This window comes from Miscanthus floridulus, chromosome 4, assembly GCF_019320115.1.
Source record: "Miscanthus floridulus cultivar M001 chromosome 4, ASM1932011v1, whole genome shotgun sequence".
Classification (NCBI taxonomy): Eukaryota; Viridiplantae; Streptophyta; class Magnoliopsida; order Poales; family Poaceae; genus Miscanthus; species Miscanthus floridulus.
The window spans coordinates 6,734,621-6,760,307 of record NC_089583.1 but is presented as its reverse complement, the minus strand read 5'-3'; the positions used below and the strand labels follow the sequence as shown (position 1 = coordinate 6,760,307).

The window sequence follows — 25,687 nt, the reverse complement described above, 5'->3', positions numbered from 1 at the left end:
TATGAGAGATGTAGATTTTATGAACAACGTTCTTGTCGCTTTGTCAAATGAAGAAATGATCAAAATAAACTTTGTAGATCTTGAGAAGTTATACAACTTTGTAGTTGAAAAGTTTTTCATTTGAATTCATTTAGGGCCTCAAAAATTGCTTTGAAAAAATAATTTGCCGAGGGCCAAAAAAATGCACTCGGCAAAATACATCTTTGCCGAGTGCCAAAAAAGAGGCACTCGGCGATGACGCATTTTGTCGAGTGCCGAACAATGGCACTCGGCAAAATACATCTTTGCCGAGTGCCAAAAAAATGCATTCGGCAAAGACGCATTTTGCCGATTACCGAAAAATGGGACTCGGCAAAATACAGCTTTACCGAGTGCCGAAAAAAAAACACTCGGCAAATCCATCTTTGCCGAGTGCCAATAAAAACACTCGGCAAACCCGTCTTTGCCGAGTGCCCGATAAAATACACTCGGCAAAGCTTCCGGCACTCGGCAAAGTGCCGGTTTCCGGTAGTGTTATATTATGTGGTGAAACCACATCAAATATGAACCATAGAGGAAAATAAATCTCATTAGCCTAGCTAGGACCATATTTCACGAGGTTTAATTGCTCATTATATTAGGTAATGATGATGTCACACGAGTAAATTAATATCGTCTCCCTAGTACATTGGGAACAAACAAATAACATCATATATATTTATAAAAAAACAAATAACACCATATATTCAATACAACTGTTTTGACAACATGATACATCTGGGAAACTCTATAATTAATAAGGTCGATCTATCGTATAGTATATGTATATTCTCTCTGTATAAGAACCTAGCACCTGCCATGCAGGTCCCACATGTCAGTTTGGTGTTTCGTTGGCGGGTTTCGTTCTCTGCTGTGGTGCTGCGTGGTGTGGTGGAGCTGCAGTGGACTCCCAACCAAAAAATCTAGCATGCACAGAACGAAGAACGAACAATACAGCCTCCTGCAAGTCTCCTAGGCATATGATCCTCTAGTGTCATAGATGGAGAACACACTGGGGCTGGGGTCCGTCAGCTCCATCACCATCCTGCCAATGTCGTCCCAGCTGGACCCATCTTTGTAGTACATGTCGTCTAGCCCACCGGCAGCAGGGCTACTGAGCACTCCGTGGTGGAACGCGGCCATCGTCGGTGACGGCAGCGGCGCCGTGGCCGCTGCATGCAGCGCGTGGCTGTTCCACTGGGCCTGCTGAAGCTGCTGCTGCTGCTGCTGGCCGTAGCCGTAGCCGTAGTCGTAGTCGTCTATCACCGCCGGAGATTGCAGCGGGGTCTGTGGCAGGTCGTTCGTGTACTCGTCCCCGGTGTCCGACTCGAGGCTGCCGGTGACGGAGCTAGACTCCCCGGGCTGCACGACGACGGCCGCGGCGGCGGACACCTTGCTGCCGGCGACCTGCTGCTGCGGGTGCTTCTTGTAGGTGAAGTTCCTCCTGAAGATCCGGCAGATGGTCCACACCTCCGCCTCTTGCTCGCTGGGCGAAGTGTGGGCGCTCTCAGCGCGCGGCGGGAGGCGGAACTCGTGCAACATCCACTCCGTCTTGGTGCCCTTGCCGGCGCTGCCGCGGTAGAACACAAGCGACTTCTTCAGGCCGATGCGGTCGCCGGCGCGGCCGGAGGCGGCGGAATGGATGGGGCGGTCGATGCCCGTGGCCTTCCAGAAGCCGGAGCCGGTGACCCTGTTGGGCCTGATGCTGTTCCTGTACTTCCTCCCCCGCAGGCAGAAGAAGTACCATTCCTTGTCTCCCGAGATCGAGGTCGACTCTGCATACATGCATGCATCAGTGATCAGTTATCAATCATTATATTGCTCCAAAGTCCAAAGTTTATATCTCCAATCAAAGCAACAATTTTTATTTGTTCATTCAGTCATGCATGAATTATTTGTTGCAAGCATATAAAAAACGATCTTGCATGAAATTGTAGTAGAGTAATCACCACACATGCATCAGTTTGTGTATATTGCATAATCAAGCTAGCTAGCTAGCTAGCTACTTACTTGGAAGGTCCCATGGGTCGTGCTTGTAGATGTCGAAATCCTTGATGATCTCGGTGCTAAGGCGCTTCCCGGCCACCTTCCGCCGGAGGTAGAAGGTGACCAGCTCCTCGTCAGTGGGGTGGAACCGGAACCCGGGAAGCATGTCTTCCTCCTCCTCGTCTCCCACAAGCACCACCTCGTCTTCTTCGCCATGGTCGCCGCCAGCCATGATCTCTTTTGCCATGTAGTGTTGTTCTTCTTGCACCACCAACGATGTAGAGCTAGTCGGTATGCAACAATAAGTGCTTGCTTGGTTCAGTTTAGATATCCTTGCTGATCAGCTGCTATCTATATCTAATCGACTTCTTGTTACTCTTTGATCAATAGCTAGAGTAGCACAGCTGCTATCTATGGATGCTAGCTCCTGCTTCCTTTATGTTCTTGCAACATGAAAGTAGCTAGGGCTCTATATATATATACACACATGTGATGCGGCGGATGCTAGCTCTTGTGTACTGAACTTTGTCCCAGAACATGGGGTTTGAGCTACGAAGGTTCATGCATGCTTATGCCTGGTCAAAGCTACGAGGTTTGACTTGGTTTCTGGCTCGCTAGGCTATACCAACCAGCTGTCTTTTTCTTGATGATATTTGCCCGTATCTACATGCATGTCTCCTTGACTGTTATTCGTCCATGATGAATCACCATGCCCCTGTGGCATGCACGGTGACTTCTTCCTTGTCTACTGCGTTTGTATCCTTGGCCTCTTCGTAGCGTAAGTAAACAAAATGACAGGACGTGACCCTCCACGTACGGTTGTGCCGCCACGTCCAAAAGCACGCCGCCACAATTTACCTTTAAGCTTCTCAGAAATTGGTAATTCGTGTGTTTTATTACGCTCGTGCTTTTGAATGCATGGTTATTAGCTGCTTGCATTGTTGACCTTATTTATCCTTTATTTGCCGTACAAGCTAGCGACTAACATGAAGGATGGAACGTCAACAAACAACTGAGGCAAATTAATTAAGCGCCTCCTCGAAGCTGTTGATCTCGTTCTTAACTTTTCACCTCAATATTATCAGAGGAAAAAGAAACTGCTATATCTACCAGAAACGTTAATACACAGATGTAGTAGTACACTAGAACTGTGTATCAAAGTTTCGATAAACAGTCACTATACTCACTAGTATTATCCTTGCCATTGGATATACTCCTTTCGTTCTAAATTATAAGTCATTTTAACTTTTTTTAGAGTCAACGCATTTAAAGTTTGATCAAATTTACATAATAAAATAATATCATTTATGATCCCAAATAAATATCATTAGATTCTTCGTTCGTTAATTATATTTTCTTAGTATAACTATTTGAGGTCATAAATCTTCGTAATTCTTCCTACAATTTTGGTTAAACTTGAGATACTTTGACACTCTAAGAAAGTTGAATGACTTATAATTTGGAACAGTGAGTATTTAACTACAGACAGTAATTCTTATATACTGTGATCAATCATATAATATATATTTATCTGTGCAAAAAAAAAACTGTGTACCGATAGCTCAGCATGCATGTCATCATCACTATCCCATTCGCACATATTTTCTCGAGTTCTTTACTTAATTAGTACTACTATATGGTTTTTTTCCTGTTGGAGTATATGCTAGGTGCTAATAACTAAACCACTTGACTGTCACTTTCTTCTATAGAAAGGTAGAAAGGGACGTTTTTTTTTCCTTGCGAAAGAAGTAGAAAGCGAATTTGGCGTCCAACTACCGAGCCGGTTCATTGTGTGAAGAGCCGTGCCATGACAAATATTCGCAACCCCAACCACCCAGCCGTCAGGTTAATTTTAGCTTTATTACCTTCCTCACTAGCAACAAACACCACTGTCAAAGTACAAACGGGAATGGTAAATATATAATTTTGATAGCCGCGCCAGTTACTGTTGAAGAGCAAAGGCTGCTAAATCTCGAGAAGCGGCTGTCAACTTCGTAGGTAAAAGGCGTGTAGAGCTCCGACAAGTACATCTTTATTTTGTTTCTATCTTGGAAACGAGGACATTCTTCCGATCTTAATTGATTTATATAGGCAGTATGGCACCATTTACTATTTTCAACTTTTTTTGTTGTTAGCAGAATTTGCATCGAGAAATCCAAATGACAACACTAATGGCAGTATGGCACCATTGAGTAAGTCATTTGCATGCATGCATGGCTACCGTTCAAGTGAGCTGATCTCGATGTGTGCTACTATGGTTTATGTAATGTGTCTACCCATTGTCACAGAATTTTTCAACTTACAGCTAAATATATATCTGTCAACTACTCCCACAAAAGTAAAGAATTTTTCAACCTAGAGCTAAATACCTCTCAAGCTACACCTCAAAAGTAAAGGCATACAAGGTTGCAATAAAGTAAATGCAAAAACTTAAAAACAATAAGTCAGAGATAAGAAAGGGGTCGCAAACTTGGCACGAGGGTTTGAGCCAATTCCCTCGATGCCATCGAAAATTATAGGGCTTCCCCCAAAGACATACAGATTTTTCATTTCCCTTCGCTGCCATCAAATGAAATTTTCATATCCCTCACTACCACTCCATTGAATTTCGTTCAAAATTGTGTTCCTGACATGCCCACATGATGGTATTGTACTCCGTCCAATTTTAATGCACAATATGTCGACCCCTAAGGGTTGATAGCAGGACCACATCCAAAAGATTGCCTCTTCCACACTCAATAGACATCAAAATCACCCTACCCATTCACGTGAGAGCTCCCTATCCCTATCCCCATCTAAAACCCTGGTTCCTTGTGCGGTGGCGGGTCAAAGTTTGGCGGCCATGCGTGGGAGCTAGTCAGGTGGTCTCAGGTAGCGGGAAGAGGGTGAATCACGCCCTTAACTGGGTGCCACACTTGGCCGCTCGTGAGAGGTGGTGGGCCAGAGGTGGTTGGCCTGGGCCGTCTGGTCGTCAAGAGGCGGAGGGCGACCGACCACCCAATAGGACGACCCGCACCTAGGCAATCATAGTCATGATTGGGCCACGTGCCTAGTCGTGAATGCATGGGAGGCGATAGGTACACGGCCCCACCCAAGCACCTGCCGAGAGGGTGGCCCGCCTCATCCGGCGGTGCAAGCCACGCCTGGGCCTTGCATCAGGTGTTGTGCCTTGCCAAAATTCTCAACACCAATATCATTCTCAACTGCGCTTTACTAGCATTTGTGCATAAGATTTGTTTGGATCTTCAGTCTCAACTTTGGGGGTTTGATTTCACCTTTTCGTCCACGTAGAAAGGAGTTTTAGTTACAAATTCATGAACAGGAAGATACTACTTGCCATATGCAGTAATGCAAGGGGGGAGTATCAGGGCACTTTTGCACTTTCTAAATACTTATAGCCTAAGTGCATCAAAGAGTGGCCATAGATTCAAAGATGCATTCATGACTTGAGTTACAGTGATTTTTTTTCAAATTGTCACTAAGGTCACACTCACAACATAGATTTCATTCCATGTGATCTATATATAGTGCAACTATCTTTGCTCAAACATACCTATGGTATAATACAATAGTGGACATATGGCTTGTGCATAGGATGCAAGTGCTCAACTAGTGAAGGTTGATGACTTCATCAAGGAAGAAGGAGCTTGTTGTATATGGGACATTACATAGTCTCGTATGGATAGAAGGTGAAGATCGAAGCAAGGCTTGGGTGCCAAGGACATTGTAACACCCTTGGTGTTACACCATAAATCATTTACTAAAACATGTCATGAGCATCATGTTTATGTGTTAATGCAAGTGATAAAGTGTGTAGATCAATTTCTGTAACTCGAAATGATCAACTAAAATGCGGAGCGAAAGTTGATTTGATAGTCATGTTATATCACTTAGGGTTAAAAACCAATTTTTATTAAGCAAAAATGCTATAAAACATGTGTGTGATACTTAAATAAAGTTTGAAGTACAAACTTTATAGATGATAGTGAAATATTTGCGATCAAAAAATAATATTACTAGCTAATATTTCCACTAGCTTAGATATCACAAATGGAAATCAAATTCAGCTCTAAAACTAAGAAATTTTCAAGTCTGCCGACTGCTAGACATTGTTGTGTTTAGCAATTTATTGTGAGAGATTGGGTTAAGGAGTAGGGTAGTATTATGGCTTGTTTTAGTAGCCTAATATACCCTCTAAGGTATAGCAAAAGTGCTTTGGGGATTGGATCAACGGTTTAGACGTCTTGAACGCTTTAAAATTCATGCATAACATGAACTCGGGCCATCTTCTTACGTTGGGCGCAGTCACCAGGTCGTCCTGCCCCGATGTCGCGACGTCGGTGCGCCGGGCGTGTGTGCACGTGGCCACGGTGGCCGGTTGCTGCTGTCGTAGCCTGGCCACGGTGGGCACGCCGCTAGCCACCAACCATGAGCCGTCGTGCCTGTCGCTCACCTGTGCCTAGCCGTCCTGCCACTGTGCTGCGCTGCTGCCGCTACCGTTGCACCGCCTGGGCTTGGCTGAGGCCGGCCGCAGCGAACCGCTGGCCCTACGCCCTGATGCTCTGCCTTGCAATACCGTTTGGGTGCCACCACGGCCGCGCTACGCTGTCATCACGTTCGCACTGCCAACACTACTCACATCACGACGCTACCGCTGCCATCACGCCATCGTCGTGTCGGCGCTGATCCGCTGCACCTCTGCGCTTTTGCCAGCCCTGTGCGTGTCGCCTCTGCCATGCACATGTGGGTGAGCCACCGTCGCCATGCCATTTATGGCACTGCAGCGCTTGGGCCACGCCGGTCGAACGCGCGCGCACGTGCTCCGTAGCACCAGCGCATGGGCCTCCTGAGCCCACCGCTCGTGTCCCCCCAAGGCGTTGACGAGCCGAGCCCACCTGCCACGCCGTCCCACTCTTTCCCTCTTTCTCCCTCTATTTTCTGCCACTGTCACGTCGTGTCACGGTGAAGCCAGAGAGCGAGCACCTCTCATCAATTTCTCGTGCTCGCGTCTCCACCTTCATTCCCCCTCCCCAGCCGACCCCACCCTGTCTTGACTCATGTCACACCGAACTCCAATTTTGGAGCTTTGCCTGCCGCCGTGCTGTGAAGGCCCGTCGCCGCCCGCGTCGTGGCCAGTCTCTACCACTTCATCCCGCGTCAATTCCTCTGCACCACTAGCTAGCCTTGGCTCCCTCTTTGTCATATGTGGACATGGCCTTGCCTTTGCGGTCCGTCATTCACCTCATAGCGTGCACATGGCCAGCCTCGCTCGGGATCATCTCCGGCTAAGCTGGCTTCTCGGTAAGGTCACTGGTGAGTTATCATTGCTCACCCACTACCCCTACCGCTTTGTTGTTGCTGTGTCTCACCTAAATGTCATCACCATTGCCATAGGGTGCCCACCATCATGGAGAGGTCCTTCTATGATGTCTCGGCTCATGCAACTGCCGCCCATCATCTCACATCGAACCCTAGGTGAGCGTCGGCCTCGTAGATAGGTCAGCGGGGGTCCCGTGTGGCCGGCGTAAGCACTAGTGCCACTGCTCGCCGTGCCAAAGCATGCGGGGATGGCTGAGGACCTTGCCGTTGAAAAAAGGAGAAAGATCTGAGGGTTTCGTTGCAAAGTCGTTGTCTATAGAAATAGTAACATAGACTGCGGGTTGTTTTGCTCATAGTCCAGGGGCATTTTTGAAAGAGTGCCGGCACACGTGGGCCGCGCCTCGCCTGTAGGCCACCGCGTGGGCCATGTTGGGCCGAATTGAGTTTATCTTTTTCGTGGAGAATAGAAATAGCTTTTCATTTTAATTCTGAGCTAAACTTTAGTAAATCATATAAAATCATGTAGGTATCCAAAAATTATGAAACTAATTTTGTTAGTTCCTAAAATTGTGCTCTATCTGTTGGTGTATTTAGTTCATATAAATATTTGTTGATACCAGGAACTATTAAATCATTTGAGAGTGCTTAATATTATTAGGTTAAATATTGTAGGAATTTTTGTGGCAATATGGTGATAGTTGTAGCTTTGAAAATTTTATAGTAGCTTCATGGTATTATTATGTGCTCACTGCAATTTTTGTAGCTTTAGAATAGACTTAACATAAGGGTGGTTAAATGCTCTTTGTTTCAAATATACATTAAATCATTAGTAGAAATAAAAATATATCTTTCATTTGTAAAGCTAGGTGTTTGTTAGTTGAACCCAACACTTTACTTGATGAAGATGATAGTTAGCTTATTATCTTAGTCATTAGAGCTAGCGTAGTAGTTTACCATGTGTATTCTTAATTTAGAAGCTGTTGTTGCTAAAATACTAAGTGTTGCATCATCATCGCATGCATATAGAGAACGAGTTGGTGGACATCGTGACCATTGGAGACCACGAGTTTGAGGAGGAGATCCTCGTGTAGGAGGAGGTCCCAGAGCCACCACTAACTGAGCTAACCTAACACCACGCCTGCCCAAGGCAAGCCCCGATGCATAACCCTTATTTTGAATGATCACTGGATAAATAAATATATATATATATATGATGTGTTTTTATATTATAGGATTTATATTGAAACTACATGCATAGATATACCTACCCAAGAGTCCTACTTGCATAGGTCGAGTAGCTGCTATGCTTAGGCTATCGATAGCGTGAGTAACCTGCCGTTACTCACAATAGGTGATTATTATTATCACTCTCATGATAAAATGGTGAAAGGAACTGGAGACTGGGCAGGGATATGGTATGGGTATTGGTGGGTGTAAGAGGTTGTGTCCCGCAGCCAATGGGGTATAGCTTGGTTACCCTATTTTCCCTATCTGTGTCGGTTAAGGACCGGCCGTTGCATTGGATTCTAGTTAGGTTACAGACTTATTATCCTGAGCACATACTTGTTTATGGGAGCAGTGAAGACTCGTTGCTCTCTTGTTGTGGGTTCTGGCTCTTTCCGAACCAACTGATTGGAGGCGGGGATGGCGGAGGTCTAAGCACCACACTGAGTCTGGGACTCAGGAGTGGGAGCTTGGAGTCCAAGTTTGGACGGCGACCTAGACCCCTTGATAGGAGAGTGGTGGGTTAGTCCTGCTTGTGCCTGGGGTACAAGCGGGGTGTATGTTTTGGGGTACCTAGCTAGGCTACATTGATTCACGAATTGTCATGTAATATGGTATGACTTGTCTATGATCCAGCACCGTAGTAAGAACTGGAAGATGAAAGATGGTGAAATAGATCTGATTGCTCAACTCTTGCTTGAAAGTAGAATAGGTGCTTACATAGAATAGCTAGATAAATGAACTAATCATGACTGCTAATACGAACATCCATAAGGATTCACTACTAATAAGGCTTTTCGCAAAAAGGAAACCCCACAAATCATAAAGCTTATCATATCCTTTGAAGTCGGGAAATTATTCCCACTAGTCGGGTAAGTCTTGCAAGTACATTGTGTACTCAGGGTTTATTTACCCCTGTTGTAGGTGCAGCTTGAGGAGTAACTATTGTATGGAGGATTCTTCTGGTGGGCATAGACGGATCCTTGTATCTTATCGCTAGATGTTTATTTCAATTCTGCTGTTTAAATTCCGCACTCTGAGCTTGGTATTGTAATAATGTATTTCTGAGAACTCTTAATGTATGAAATGGACTAAGTATTATAAACTCGTTCTCATTATTAGATCCTGGAGGAAAAACATGGATTGTTCAAGTTCTCCCTTGGGGTGTGCTCAATGGAACCGTCTGATATAGCTTACTTTCGGGATGCTTAGTGTCTGGTGGAAGACGAGTGCCTCTGAAGGTGTGTTATTTTGGGCAGTTCTGCCATAGAGATGTGTTGAAACTAAATATTTTATTTTGAGGCATTGCCCATTTGTACCATAGGCAAAGGTGATACGAATGGTTGATGGGAGGATTGATTCTTGGATCAACCCATCTCTTCAGAGTTTTGGAAGTCCACTTGTGTTCCCAAGATCAAGTTTTTCACTTGGCTTCTTCTCAATGATAGACTCAACACCAGGAATATATCAAGGAGGCAAAAGAATCATCTTAAGGAAGGTTATGATTTTGTTCTATGCTAGGATGGTATTGAAGAAACTATGCAACACATGTTCTTTGAGTGTACCTCAAGTACAACTAGATGGTCAACATTCTTTGGTCAATCCAAGGTAGTGTATTTCAAATGCTTGTGCGGCAGAACAAGTCTCTTCACAACTCCCATTCTTTATGGAAATCTTCATGATAGCAACTTGGTGCATCCATAATGAAAGAAATGCACTTATTTTCCATGGTAAAATTCCTTCAGTGGCCTCCTAGAAGCATATGTTCAAAAACAAAATTAAGCTCCACTTGTACCAGATCAATATGTATTTTCATCCTTCAATTATGAATTGGCTCAACCAATTGTGATTTTGTGTATCTCCCTTCTTGGCCTTGTACCCTTTTGTATAGTTATCTAGCTAGGTAAGTAGTCTCTAGTTAGCATTTGGCTAGCTCCCTAGGATCTTCCTTCTATTGGTCATAATAAAGTGCTCGGGAGCTTTTGCTCCACAATTTTTAGTAAAAACAACTGCACAATATCAAATAAAGGTGGACACTAAGTCACTGACTAGCTCTCCTCTTGACTTGAACTTCCCTCAAGTCCTTCACAAAGCCTTCTAATATGTGTGCAACTATATGGGCCAAAGAGAGCTCCAAATGAGCTAGGGAATGCACGCGTGCGCATGCAAACATATAGGCCATGTGTGAGGTCCTAGCTGTTGAAAAAATACTGCTGAGAAAACCATCACCAAATGATTCATCGTGCCACAATAAAGGGCATCGAGTCATCCGATGGCCATGTTCTTCTTGCTTACTTTTCCAATAGTAACTGTTGAAGATGTCTGAATGTTCCTCATCGGATGATACACCCCAATGACTAAGGTACAGAAGGAGCATACAACTATGGTGCACACCAGTAAATGTGCACAACATGAACTAGTCGTTGCACAATAACACCAGATATGATCCATTGGGCCCACTAACATGCCACCAGATCATACAACGTGAAAGCATCTAGGCCCCTAGTTGGGTTTCGGTGATTAATGACAATACAAGATTACTGTGACTAACGTGTGTTTTGTAGATGCAATTAAGTTAGGTCATGGTAATGGCAATTGATTGGGCAATCATGGTTGTCATGCCCTTACGATAGAAATCATTTTGGTTTTCAAAGGATGGACGACAAGGTTAAGGATGGACTAGTTCTAAGTGTCGTTTGGTGCTGAAGGGACACTTAGAGTAGTTTAGGATTTTGTTTTTCCTTTGGCCATACTATTAAGGGAGTATAGACTAGTAGCTTGACCTAGGTGAGTCTAGTGGGTTAGGTGTAGTGCACACTTGTCAAATCTAGCACTAGGTAGCTCCGAAGTAGCCCTTAGATCAATTGGAGAAAACTTCATTCACATATGATTTCGAGTTGGAAGTGAATGGAGGGTCAAATGTTGACCGGACACTAGTCCTAGTGTGACTGGACGCTGGCAGTAGAGTCCGGTCAGTTCATTTGATCAAGTGAACTCCTTTGGATGTGATCGGACACTGAGTGAAAAGTGACCGGACGCTGGGTGCTAGAGTACGATCAACTCCAGAGAGGTTCCAAAGAGGGAGAATCCTAATCGGACGTGTTCGGTAAATGCTGACCAGACGCTGGTCAAGTTTTGGTTATTGACCGAATGTTGAACAGCAAAGTGACCGAACTCTAGGTTCCAGTGTCCGGTCAACATCAGTAAGGTTCTAGAGAGCAGTTTTTGTGACCAGACGCATCCGGTCAGTGCTGACCAGATGCAGTCAGAGTCCGGTCATAACTTAATGGCTCTACAGTGGGGAGAACTGACCAGAGCATCCGGTCACCATGCAGAGTGGTGTTTCCACCTCCTAACAGTTCATTTTGAATGAGGGGGTATAAATACTTCCTCTATTCATCTAAGGGAGGTCTCTTGCCCATTTCAACAGCTAAGAAACACCCTTGAGAGTGCTTAGGAGAGCAAGAGCCTAGTGAGGTGATTGAGATTTGAGAATCCAAGATTAAGGCCTCATTAGTGCAAGGAGAGTAGCAAGTGTGTATCCACCCATCTCATTAGGCTTTTTGTGTTCAAGTGAGAGTTCTTGCTTGTTACTCTTGTTGATCGCCATCACCTAGATGGCTTGGTGGTGATCAGGAGTTTGGTGATCATCAGGCGGAGCTTGTGGATGACCTAACTCTAGTTGTGAGCGGTTGTGGGTGATTTACCACGATGGAGTGTCAAAGAATCAACCCATAGAGAGCACTTGATCCTTGCACGAATCAAGGGGGAGCTACACCCTTGCACGGGTGCTCCAACGAGGACTAGTGGGGAGTGACGACTCTCTGATACCTCGGCAAACAATCGCCGTGTTCCTTCTCCTCTCTTTACTTCAAGCATTTACATTTGAGCAATTCAATTCTTGTCTTTACATTCTTAGAATTGCCATGCTAGAGTATGATTAGAATCTAGGGTGCTAAACTTTTGTGCGGTAGCTCAATAGGATCACTTTCTAGGCATAAGGGGTGAAGTGGGCTAAATCTAGGGTTTAATTATTGCAAAGTATTTTAGAATTAGCCCAATTCACCCCCCCCCCTCTTGGGCATCTTGATCCTTTCACAACGCACTCCATAAAGCATGTCGATCTTGATCTCTTCACAACATAGTGTCACCGGATCATCTGTCGGTCCACATAGGACCCTTTACCATATCATCTGATGGAAAACACTACCTATCACATAGTACATCACAGTGTAACCGAATGATCTTGTGTCCTTTATCTGCTCTAATGCACAAAAAATTTGAATTCTAGCTATGTCGATAATATCAAATTCAACTTCTTTAAGACCCTAGACTCATTCTGTATCTGTTTCAGCCAATCTTGATCAACTTTGCTCGGAGTAACTCTCATGTGTGCATCAAAATCCTCTTGACTCTAACTTCGAACAAGCTACTAATCTTGACCCCCGTTAATAGTATGGGAAAAGACAAACAAAATCCCTAACACTAAGTCTAAGTGCCCTCAACACCAATAATGCATGTAGACATTGTTGTCCTTAGCCTTCACAAATCTCCTTGTGCTAGATATATGTCGAATCCAATTACCGGGGGCCAGGAAAACCAAGTGGCCTCAATATGACTAACTCTATCATTAACCTGCAAAACAAAGTTATCCACATGTCCCTATGTTCATCAATAACTAAACTCAGACTAAAGGTAGCCTCGATGCGTTCTCAAGTGTGATGCCATATCGACCTCCAAAAAATTGAATGGGAAGTGTGTCACATAATTATTGTTTGATTCTTTCCCAAACAAAATAGTGCATGCATTTTTGAATGTAGGGATTTCGTAGATAAAAGGAGCCACGACTACGTCAGAATAGCACTTCACTGCCAGTTCAAAATACCCCATCACTGCTGGATTTTGAACCGGCACAACCATACTGGCAGTGATGAGGGTAAGATATCACTGTTGGTTCCTACAAACTGGCAGTGTTCTTCTACTTCACTGCCGGTTCTTTACACAACCAGCAGTGTTCATTTCCACCAACATTGTCGGTTCATAAGACCACCCGGTAGAGTTCAGTTCCAACAACATTGTCGATTTGTGTTTCAACCGACAATGTTGTAGTAAGAATCACTGCCGGTTTGTGACAAGAACCGGCAGTGATGGCTAAGCCAATGCTGCCGGTTTGTGGCTCGAGCCGGCAGTGCAATCACTGCCGATTTTATTGCTAACCGACAGTGATGTTTATGACAACACTGCCGGTTTTCTGATAACTGGAATATTTGTCACGTTCGCATTTTATTGTTTTATAATTGATTTTAATTTATATTTTTTCGTGGAATCAGGTTTCGCTTTATATACGCTACATAGACGACAGGTCCATCAATAGTAAACATTACAAATGTTACGGTTACAATTCAAATGTTCTTATCTAGATCTCGATCCCTCAAAATAAAAGAGAAATATTCTCGGACTTCACAGATTGTGCAATGCTTCTCGGACTTCTTACAATAATCTGGCGAGCTGCTCTGGGCCATACTGGTCCTTGTACTTCACGGATTGTGTAATGGAAAATACTCCATCTTTTTCCAATACTTCGGCTCAGATGAATTTTGCCAGCTCCGATTGCAGTGCGACGATCTCCATGTCTAACAGCCTTTCGTAGTTATATTTCTTGCGCTTTTGTTCAAAAAAGATGATATCCAAAGAGGAACAGTAAATTATTTTATTGAATTATTAACAGACATAAATGAAATGGGGATTATACACACCAACTTATCGGCTTCTTCCGATTTCCCGTCGATGTAGCGAAGCATTACCCATATTACATAAAACCCGTATTCATTGTTTCCCACCGGTTGTGATAGGTACGTCCCCTCTATTTCAACAACCTTGAATGGGACCGGTGTCCCATCGATATGTCTTCTTCGGACACTGAGCAATATTAAAGGGAGAAACATTAGAAAGTAGTGTGTGTGATTAGAAAATAATATGTTATTATGATCGCTTACTAATTCAGCACTGCCACCAGTGCATTCAGATGATGAAATAGTTTTTCTTGGAGTCCCACACCTTGATTAGATTTTTGGCAAGATTAACACAAATGAAGACGAAATGGTTGCTGCAATCACAGAATCCTAATTATTGAATAATCTTAATGAAAAAAGAAGCATAAAATTAAAAGCCAAGAACACATACTCGTAGTTGTAGGCTAGAAGTATGTGGGTTTTGTTCTTCATCGTGAATTCATTGATAATAGCAATCAATCTCTATTTCAGGTCTTCCACATCACATCCATGGAGGCCTAGACATGTCCTCTCATTGACTCGCAAGGGGTCCAAGAAGCCTATGTAATCCCATTTGCTTTTTAGGATGCAAAATTTTGCTATACACCTACATAAAATCATGGAAAGTACTCAAAAGTTAACAATTTGTGTCTCGAGAGAGTAGTTAATTGTAATATCATGCGTGTAGGGTACTTACATAGTCCACAGCGTCAACATTTGAACATCGAGAGAGCGTTTCTGGTATAGCTGGAACAAGCACTCCCACTCGACATCGAACTTCTCTTCTTTAGGATAATGGAAAACATGTGGCGAATGGATAATAACCTCAAAACAAAAGTCATCCGTCTCTGTTGCTTGAGCCATGTAATATTCATATAACTGGCGCATATATGTTGTTAGATTTTTATACTCATGATCGGGAACCAAAAGATTGCCTCTTTCATACTTCATTGCCGGTGTTCTCATCCCTTGTACATCATAATAGATATTCGTGGCCTCTTCCATGGTTAATCCTAGGTTGTCTTCGACGTACTTCTATATGTTCCTTAAATCTTTATTGTGTATTTCTTTGTCTCTTATTGTAGCGTATTTATTCTATGTTTGCCTTTCGAATTCAGACTTCAACAAAAATGAAGGCAGTGAGGCACAGAGATTGAAGAAACTAACACAATCTTCCTTCAAGATGTGTGCTGTAAATTTTTCTTTCATCAAGGTGGTAACGCTACCATTGAACGGCTTTTTCTTTTTGTTGGTCCACTTTGGAAGCATTAGCGACCGAATCCAAGGACCTTTTCTACGACTGCGAGGATGTCCTTGATCTTGTTTTGGGCTGAGGTGGAGAAGGAGGAGGAGGAGGATGACGATGAGAATTCTATTTTCCCGGCACTGATGAAGATGGAGGAGGAGGAGGAGTCTCTTTTCTCGGGGCTGATGAATATGGAGTCAGACGAGGAGGAATAGAAGGAGACTTTTGTCTTCTTAGGGGTGATGGCTCCGAATGAGGAGGGGAGTGATCTCTGTTGGGAGATGGTGAGTGGTCATCGCGGGTGGGCGAAGACTCGCAGTCGTCCTCATCATTAGAGGACAATTGATGATCAAGCTTAATGAAGCGCTTGTGCCAGGCCACTTGAGAGCCCTTATTTTGACCAAGTTTCGGCCTATCTTTCGCTATGGGGTACTCAATGGGTATCTTGTTATACTTCTTATCAAGTATTCTATCAATGGTGACATGAGCATACCCCTGTGGAATTGGGTGGCCATTAATTGTCCCGTCTCCTATAGGCTAGGCCAGGCCAAGCGCCACCTTGTCCTTTGTCCATTCCTAACAGATGTACAACTTGACATTGACGGGTTCAGTGATGTCGTCCACCAGATGAGGCACATTTGTCTCTTCTTCGTCGAGCGGGGTCGATCCGCAGCTACTGCGACCCCTAAACTGTGGGCTAAGGCAGTAGGAGTAGGGTTTTGTGGTACTCCTGAGCCCTTGGATAGCAAAATTTGCTCGACTTGTGCTTCAACAGTCGCCTTAATCCATGCTTCCATTCTGTCTTCCATCTCTTTTAGTCGCTTCCAATACTCTTCCTCCTATTCTGCTCTACCCCTCGAGCGACTTCGATAAGTGTTAGATTCTTGGGGAAATGCTAGTTTCCAAGGAACAACACCAGTTCCTCTAGTGCGACTAGGGTGCTCCTTGGTTTTGAGTGCTTGGGTGAGCACGTCTTTCTCCCTATTAGAAGTGCGAGTCCCTTGCCTCACCTCCACAGTTACCTGGAAGATCCTCTAGATGAGTTCGCTCATGGGTTGATTTGTGGAGCTAAAGCTTTCGTCCTCGGCGTGCCGTATATTCCTCCCCATACAGTATATTATTGATCTAGGCTCCCAATCAGCGATCTCAACCCAAATGCCTTCCTCAGCAAGTTGATCCATCTTTTGAAGTTCTGCTTCAAATTCTGGCATCTTTTTGGCATAGCCACGAGAGCCGAGATGATGAGGATTTGTCACTTTCTGTGAGTTCTCCTTATTCTTCCTGCTCAGTTCTAAGTGCTCCTCGGATAACATGTATTCCTTGAAGTCCTACTAGAAGTCCTGCTTGCTAAACTGTCCACCATCAAAATCTGGTTCTTTATTTTAGAGGACAAAATTCTTGTACAATGTCCCCTTGAAATTCTTGAAGCATGTCCCCATGATTTCTTTTGCTTTTTTCTTGACTAACTCCCTGTCATACTTCGTTGGGAAAGTGAAATACTCTGGGATCTTGGCATCCCATATGTAATTCTTCTCACTTTCAAGAACCCTCCACGGGTCATCATCTTTCCTAATCCACTTCCTGTACCTAATTGGGATGAAGTCCCTAACAAGTAACCTGAGGATAGTCTTGTATTTGGTCAAAGCTATAGGCGGTGAGAGTGGATCCCCGAATTCATCAAACTCTGTAATGTGCCAGTGTGCATTCCTACCAACAGAAATCTTTGACACGCCTTGCTTAGATCTGGCCTTCCTGCTACTCGAACCCTCGGGCTCCTCGGCCGGCGGAGGCTCCTGCTAGAGACACCAAGTAAGCTATTACACTCTCAATTGATTAGTGTGTGTGGTGACATAGTCACATGATACCAAAGTTACCTAGCCATCTTGGTCATTTTGACCCAGATCGAGCAGGCCAGATGGGGTCCATGGCTGCTCATCCTCACCTTCCTGATTGACACCGACACCATTTGTCGGATCATGCGGCTCTCCCGTCCCAGCGATATCAACCACTTCTTGTTGCCAATCTATTCTTCGGCGATGGGGTAACAGGCGACGATGAGTCATGTCTATGACACAATCATGGTTAGTTTTAGCTATGGACAACTACTAATAGCATATGTTCATATATATAATATATTCAATGCAAAGTCTAATAATAAGTCCACATACAATAAAGTCAAATAATAGCATATGTTCACCTAGAACAAATTCATTGTTTGATTGACCACATACAATAAAGTGCACCTACTATTCTATGAAACTAAGCCTACATCAACTTCCAAATAAGAAAAGCAATGACCATAGCCATAAATAAAAGCATGGCATCTTTCCAAGACCAAGGAGCAATTCTCCTAATCTTCACATCTTCGGCGGGTGGCTTCTCTTCAATCTCCAGTGCCAGCGGATGGCCATGGTTTGCATTCATTGGACCATAGTAGGTCGGTTGCCCGTGGTTTGCAAGGTAGGCTGGATGACTATAGTAGGCCCTCAAAGCTTCAGCTTCTGTGTTGTACTTTTTGTGTAAATTATCAGGGTAGCGATTGACTTGAGCATAGCAATCTTCCCAGGTTCGATAAATCCTAGGCATGTGACCAATTTGCACTACATACCATGCCATGGTTGCATATACATTTAAGTAAATTAGGCATGTGGTAAGTGGTAATAGTAACTCACTGAACTAGGGAAGCTTAAGAGTAAGAACATTGTTCGTCAATACATTGTCAGTATTGCTCATGTACAAGATGAATAACCAAATTCTTCATTGCTCTCAATAGTCATATTACACCGATTGGTTTATGAATTTTGGAGGAAGCTGAAATTGACTTATATAGTCATATCTTAATAAAATCCACTAATTCAGGTATCACCTATCTATGTCATGTTTTACATTGCCATTAGTATCTAAAAACCTCTCATTGATGCATTGGTAATCCACACACTGTGATTGTATCAACATCACATAATACATCATCATCAGTAATCATCTAAAATCTGCTAGAAAAGACTATCTTAGTAAGGATGCTAGAAAGCTCATAAAAACCAGCAAATGCCCTCCGAAGTCATAAGGCAGTTCTTTATTTTTCGTCCCCTAAACTAACAGTGCAAACATTGAGGGATGACTCAAATGTTAGGTCAGTGTACTAAGGCATGACAGTCGTGACGAGTTTGGTCGGCGTTCGAGCCCTGGCCAGACAGCTTAATCTAGTCGTAGACATTTAAAATTGGATGCCTAGGATTCTTGCCTAAACAAACAAACATACCCTAACAGCATCATCAATGTGGGCATACACTATCAACTGTCTTAAAAAACTATAATACACATAGGAGTGGATGTATTAGAACTAATTTTTCCTAACACAGTGTATATTTGTCACTTTCTTCTTGTCCCAACCACTCCATGTTATGCCATCTTGTGACTTGGTCACTTTACTCATCCTGTGCTCTCTAGAAAATGCATGCTAAGCCACAACATATAGCTCCATATGTGTTTCTACGATTTGTCAGGTGAGGCACCAACTTCTTCTGCAAGCTACTCTATCTAGCAATCCACAAAGCCACCGAGGTCCCTGCTTTTTTCCTTTACCTGGCATCCGAGCCTACGTGGTCTAAGGAGACCACTAATACTCACGGAAGATGGAGTTGAGATGACCATGATTATACGTGTGATGTGGGTGATACAAAAAAATCAGCAATGTTACTAGCCATAGGTTGTGGAAGGTAGGAACCAGGAGGGAGAAGCACTACTATGAGGCGCTAACACCATGGGGCATTTCACCAAACACACAGGGGGCAGTGAGCCACGCACTCACCATGGGGGAGGGAAAGCAGCTATCCGCATGCTCCTAAAGGCCTCGGCGGTGGGAGTGCTCCTAAACGCACTCACCGGGAAGGAGGAGGGGCACAACCGATGTCGTGGACGATGAACGAGGGCACGGATGGCGTGGTGCTCTGGCTTGGGGCGGTCGATGGTGTGGGGCAGTGCTCCAGCGTGGGGCGGTGCTCCGACAGCGCGGGGGGAGGGGTTGGCGTGGGGTTTAAATGAATTTGGATAATTTCAACTCACGCCTCTTTTATACCAGTATCTCATCACCGCCAGTTGTAAGTCAAAACCGACAATGATGGTGGTACATCACTGCTAGGTCACTCCCCAAACCAATAGTGATGGGTGTACATCACTGCTGGCTCATTCCCCAAACCGACAGTGATGTGGTTTAGTAGTTAGGTGTTAAGTAGGTGTTTACACCAAAATTTGGAAGAAGGGTCACAGGGACTCGAAAGCTCCCAAGATCATGTCGTCAATGAATCAATCTTGATCATGCATAGCGTGCGGTTAAAGCATGTTGCATCTTGAGTAGATTTATTGGCTAGCGAAAACCGTTCCACGGCCTGTTATCACGGCATGTGTGATTCTGCATCACACCCCACTGTTAGCACCGTGAAGTGGAGATTGTTATTCGGTAGATCTATTCCTGATAAGGCATGACTTTAACTGTGTGCTATGCCTGAATCGGCTGTTTTAGATGATATCGAGTGCTTTCACGAACAGTTCGCATCACGAGATCGTTTAAGTAAAGATAGGTTGAAAGATGTGTTAGCCCCATGATCTTATTATTGTATTATAGCCTACATGATTCTGCCTCATGCCCCACTGATATTAGTAATGAGTTAGGGTCGTTGAGTCTATTGTTATTTCTACGGCCTACATGATTCTGCCTCATGCCCCACTGGTCATAGCGATAGATGAGATCTAACATGTTTATTAGATTTATCTTTATTAAATAGTTAAATGTTGTTGAATTGTTTCTTTATATAAAAGGGGTTCGGTTGCTTGTAATCATTGGCTCAGCATAAACCAATCACTGTTGACATCTTATTGCCATTGATTAATATGCTTAAATAACGATATTTATCTTGAATGATAACCGATTCTTCTTATACAACCCAATGAGCTTTAACCGATTTATTCTCATGAATATGCTGGAATCGACTGTTTAGTCGATCTCCTTTCATATCGGCTCTCAAAGCCACACATTCGGGACTGTCTAGCAACACCAGCAAGTTCCGCCCTTAATTACTAATAAGCTTTCTCTCCTTGTCAATTACAGGGTCAAAATGACTGGCACGCCTCGAGAGGAGTGCGTAGGATCGACCATCCCTACGCTGAAGCTAGGCGGATCTACAGCTCCATCGAGCAGACCCTTCCGGCTTGCTGCGTGTGTCCTCGGCACGGGACAAAAATTATGTGTCGACAGTAGGATAACTTTTCATTTTCTTTCGAGCCCCTCCGACTGTCTCAACGGTTAAGACCCTTCAACCAAGCCCTCGAGACCCATGTTCGAGTCCTAGGCGGCCCAAATTTTTTTGTTTTTTTTTAATTATTTAATTACTTTGGGAAATAACTCATCACTGCCAGTTCTCATTATAAATCGACAGTGATGAGGGTACATCACTGCCGGTCATTCCCCAAACTGGCAGTGATGTGGTGCAGCAGTTTTTTTTTGAAAAAAAATGTTGCAGGTAGGTGTTAAGTAGGATAACTTTTTATTTTTTCTGAACTCCTTCGACTGGCTTAACGGTTAACACCCCTCAACCTAGCCCCCGAGACCCGTGTTCGAGTCCTAGGCGGCCCATATTTTTTTTGTTCAATTTTATAAATTATTTAATTAATTCGGGAAATAGCTCATCACTGCCGGTTCGCATTATAAATCGACAGTGATGAGGGTACATCACTGCCGATTCATTTCCAAAACTGACAGTGATGTTGTGTAGCAGTTTTTTTTTGAAAAATGTAGCATTGTACTGTGTTTTTTTTATATACTCAATAAATAGAAGCATATATTTTCCTATGTCGAAATGACTTGAATTTTTTTTTGCAAGCTTGTACACCCAAATTAAGACCCCACACAGGATCTGAGGTTTTTCTGATTATTTTTTTTATTATATTTTTCTCTGTGCCGAATGAGACAAAAGATGGTGAATTTCATCTTGGACCCAATAGATTTTGTCATCCACCTCCACAAAATTCTTATCCCTAGGGCACATTAGAGCCTGTGTAAAAGTTTGACACCATTCTGGATCTTTTCGTGGGTAGACTCAGTTCAACCTATAATTAAACGGTGTCATCGTGCGGAAATTCAATTAAACCTTAGAAAGTAGCAAACCATCTCCAGAAAATCCCAAACTTGGTGTTTCCTTTACACATGGCACGTGCAAGCCAAAGAAAAAGTTTGAGATGAATACGACAACAGAATGCCTATGAACCACATAAACCTTGATAACATATGTCTATAGTTATGGTTCGTTGAATAGGCACATGTACCTCTATAAAGCATGTATACTCCGCCTATGTCGAAATGTCTTGAAATTTTTTTTGGCAAGCATGTACACCCAAATTAAGACCCCACATAGGATCTGAGGTTTTTCTAATCATTTTTTTATTTATTATATTTTCCCTATGTCGAATGAGACAAAAGAGGGTGAATTTCATCTTGGACCCAATAGATTTTGTCATCCACCTCCACAAAAATCTTATCCCTAGGGCACATTAGAGCCCATGTAAAAGTTTAGCACCATTCTGGATCTTTTCGTGGGTAGACTCAGTTCAACCTATAATTAAACGGTGTCGTCGAGCGGAAATTCAATTAAACCTTAGAAAGTAGCAAACCATCTCCAAAAAATCCCAAACTTGATGTTTTCTTCACACGTGGCATGTGCAAGCCTAAGACAAAGTTTGAGATGAATACGATACTGGAATGCCTATGAACCACAGAAACCTTGATAACCTATGTGTCTAGTCATGGTTCGATGAAAAGGCATATGTACCTCTGTGAAGCATGTATACTCCACCATGTTGAAATGGCTTGAAATTTTTTTGGCAAGCATATACACCCAAATTAAGACACCACACAGGATCAAAAAATTTTCTGATCATTTTTTTTATTTATTATATTTTTCTCTGTGCCGAATGAGACAAAAGAGGGTGAATTTCATCTTGGACCCAACAGATTTTGTCATCCACCTCCACAAAATTCTTATCCCTAGGGCACATTAGAGCCTATGTAAAAGTTTGGCACCATTTTGGATCTTTTCGTGGGTAGACTCAGTTCAACCTATAATTAAACGGTGTCGTCGCGCAGAAATTCAATTAAACCTCAGAAAGTAGCAAACCATCTCCGGAAAATCCCAAACTTGGTGTTTCCTTCACACGTGGCACGTGCAAGCCTAAGAAAAAGTTTGAGACGAATACGACACCGAAATGTATATTTCTAGTTGCCCAACAAATGTTTCAGGAATTACATGCATGACAATAATTAAACACACAAAGACGTACAAATTAAAATTAGAACTCAATTAAACTACGACCTTGAAAACAACCTAATAAACATTAATTACTATTGGAATCACTATCGGGTTTGATCGGGCCACGCACACTAACATGCCTTTGTAGCCATATATGGTAATTGATGTCACGGATTATGTATCCGCTTGCATCGATGAAGTCTAATGCTCGTATGAGTACATTCTCTCGTGCCTCACAATACCGAAAGAATGGTTAGCCATAGATGTAACCTACTGAACAACCATTGCCCCTGTTAGTAATCCTTATACAGTATTGACGTCCTTCTATAGTGAGCTGGCTGAGGTTACCATTGCAGAAGTCACAATCGTACCCGAGTTGCTCCGTAGCTTGGTCTAGAATGGCCCACAAGCCACATGCCGCATAGATAAGGTTCTGGAGGGCAATCTACATGCGGAGAAAAAGAAAAAAAATAGAGAATGTTATTACAATAATAAACAACAAATAACCACGACTCAGGTATAAGTGACCATTTTACCACATCCATACGGTTGTAGCTCACAAACCATTCGCTTGCTTGTGGGACGGGGATATCACCAGCATTCAAAGCAAGCGCCTTCAAGTGCAAGAAATCAGGCACATCATAGCAAACATGTCGAAGTGCCTCTAAATAGATGCGCACGGCACTGAATTGGGCGCTTATCATGTCCGGGCTCTGTCTTCCCGTCTTGTCGATATGGTTTCGATGATTTGCACCCCAAAGGGATGGAAAAACTAAGTTCACATATCCATAGACGACCACTTGCATTAGATGCCGTGTTCTCGATGATGTCCGAGATAAAGAACCAGCTAAGTGTTGTTCGCAGCCAATCTATTCGGGATATAGTCTGCGACATATATGTATGCAACAATGATATTAAACTAATTACACTTATTTGTTAGCATCAAAAAACAAAAGATGTTAGAAAATATTTCATACAATAGCTAGAACAGGGAACCGTGGAATGGCCACATTAGGAGCGAATGGCTCATCGCCAGGGTGGAAACCTGGTTCTTGTGGTGGGGGAGGTCCGTTGTTCATACCACCTGATCGATAAAATGCCAAAAAATATGAACATAAAATATATGCACAAAAAATTCTTCCAAGTAAAATATGGAAACATAATTAAATATAGATCGAATGCAAGGAATAAGAATATATATAAATGTAGAATGCAAAGAAACATGAATATAAATATAGATCAAATGAATATAGATAGAATATTGGAGAAGACAACATATCAGTACCACTAAAAAATGCAGGAGCCATGACCAAATCACGTAGAGAGAGAGTGGATTTCTTAAGAAGTGAGAGTGAAATGTGAGAAATGAGACTGTGAGAGTTCATGGGTGGGTGGGATCGATGTATGTGGCCATCGGTTTGTTTTATATAGGGGGCCCTGGACATCACTGCTGGTTTTTAAGTAGAACCGACAGTGAAAGTTAATATCACTGTCGGTTTGTAAGTAGAACCGACAGTGAAGGTGCATATAAGTAAAGGATATATTTATTTAGATATTACAGTGGTAAAGTTTTAACAACAATGATATATTTATTTAGATAGTAATGAAATACATCAAAAATTAACAAAAATATTAGAAATAAATTACATATACGATAACAAAGACCTTACACTAAAATTCCATATATGATAACAAAGACCTATTTGCATACAGGTCAATATTACAATCAATGTGTATCAACACATTATAATGTAACCACCTCAGTAGCATTCTTCTAGCACCACAACTAGGGTCAAATAGCAGCACCAAGGTGGTCTACGAGCTATACTGGTTGAAGATGACAAGGTGGCATCGATGAATCCATCTTGTCTGTAGATGGCCTTTTTCTAGATGCGCACCATAGCGGATGGATCTGTGAACCTCATGGCATCTCCAATCTTCGGCGTTGCTCTATCTTCAGTAGCATTCTTCTAGTACCTCTTGTGTGCACCATTTTGGTGGACTACGACGCATAACAATATCTGTGGTTTGTTATGAGAGGAAAACATTGTATCATGGCTGATAAGGCCTGGCCAAAACTAACATGCATGGAGAGGCTAGCTCCTGGCCGAGGGCTATTTTATAGGGGCTAGCAGTCGTAGTAATTTTTTATTTCTGAACTAAAGTTGTCGAGGTAGGTGGGAGTAGTGTTCCAATTGTTGAGGTCAGTGGGAGCATTGTTGGCATGTGAGGAGCATCTACACATCACTGTCGGTTTTAGTTTAAAAACCGACAGTGAATGGAGCATTCTGTGTCGGTTTGAGCAACCAACAATGATAGAAGCTATCACTGTCGGTTTTAAAACCAAAACCGGCAGTGATTTGGTGTAACAGTTTTTTTTTAAATGTAGCAGTTAGGTGTTAAGTAGGACAACTTTTCATTTTCTTTCGAACTCCTCCGACTGGCTAAACGGTTAAGACCCCTCAACCTAGCCCCCGAGACCTGTGTTCGAGTCCTAGGTTGCCCAATTTTTTTTTCTTCAATTTTATAAATTATTTAATTAATTTGGGAAATAGCTCATCACTGTCGGTTCTCATTATAAACCGATAGTGATGAGGGTACATCACTGCCGATTCATTCCCCAAACTGGCAGTGATGTTGTGTAGCAGTTTTTTAAAAAATGTAGCAGTTATGTGTTAAGTATGATAACTTTTCATTTTCTTTTGAACTCCTCCTACTGGCTCAATGGTTAAGACACCTCAACTTAGACCCTGAGACCCGTGTTCGAGTCCCAAGTGGCCCAAAATTTTTGTTTCAATTTTATAAATTATTAAATGAATTTTCTC

The 25,687-nt window shown here is 43.0% G+C and overlaps 1 protein-coding gene across 1 annotated transcript; it reads right to left on the bottom strand.

The window, feature by feature from the left end:
- Window positions 1–706: 706 nt before the first annotated feature.
- LOC136549362 (transcription factor JUNGBRUNNEN 1-like) lies at window positions 707–2,464 on the bottom strand. Its single transcript, XM_066540608.1, has 2 exons — window positions 2,029–2,464; window positions 707–1,793 (listed from the first exon to the last, which is right to left on the bottom strand). The coding sequence occupies exons 1-2, from the start codon at window positions 2,249–2,251 to the stop codon at window positions 991–993; spliced, it is 1,026 nt and encodes a 341-aa protein (XP_066396705.1). The 5' UTR covers window positions 2,252–2,464; the 3' UTR covers window positions 707–990.
- Between the last annotated feature and the right edge of the window lie 23,223 nt (window positions 2,465–25,687).

What these genes read in the sequence shown, in the direction of transcription:
- LOC136549362 (XM_066540608.1), bottom strand. Translation starts at nt 2,251, where the DNA reads ATGGCAAAAGAGATCATGGCTGGCGGCGACCATGGCGAAGAAGACGAG. An exon ending in CGACCCATGGGACCTTCCAA is followed by an intron (nt 1,794 to 2,028) that starts GTAAGTAGCTAG and finishes GCATGTATGCAG; the next exon opens with AGTCGACCTCGATCTCGGGA.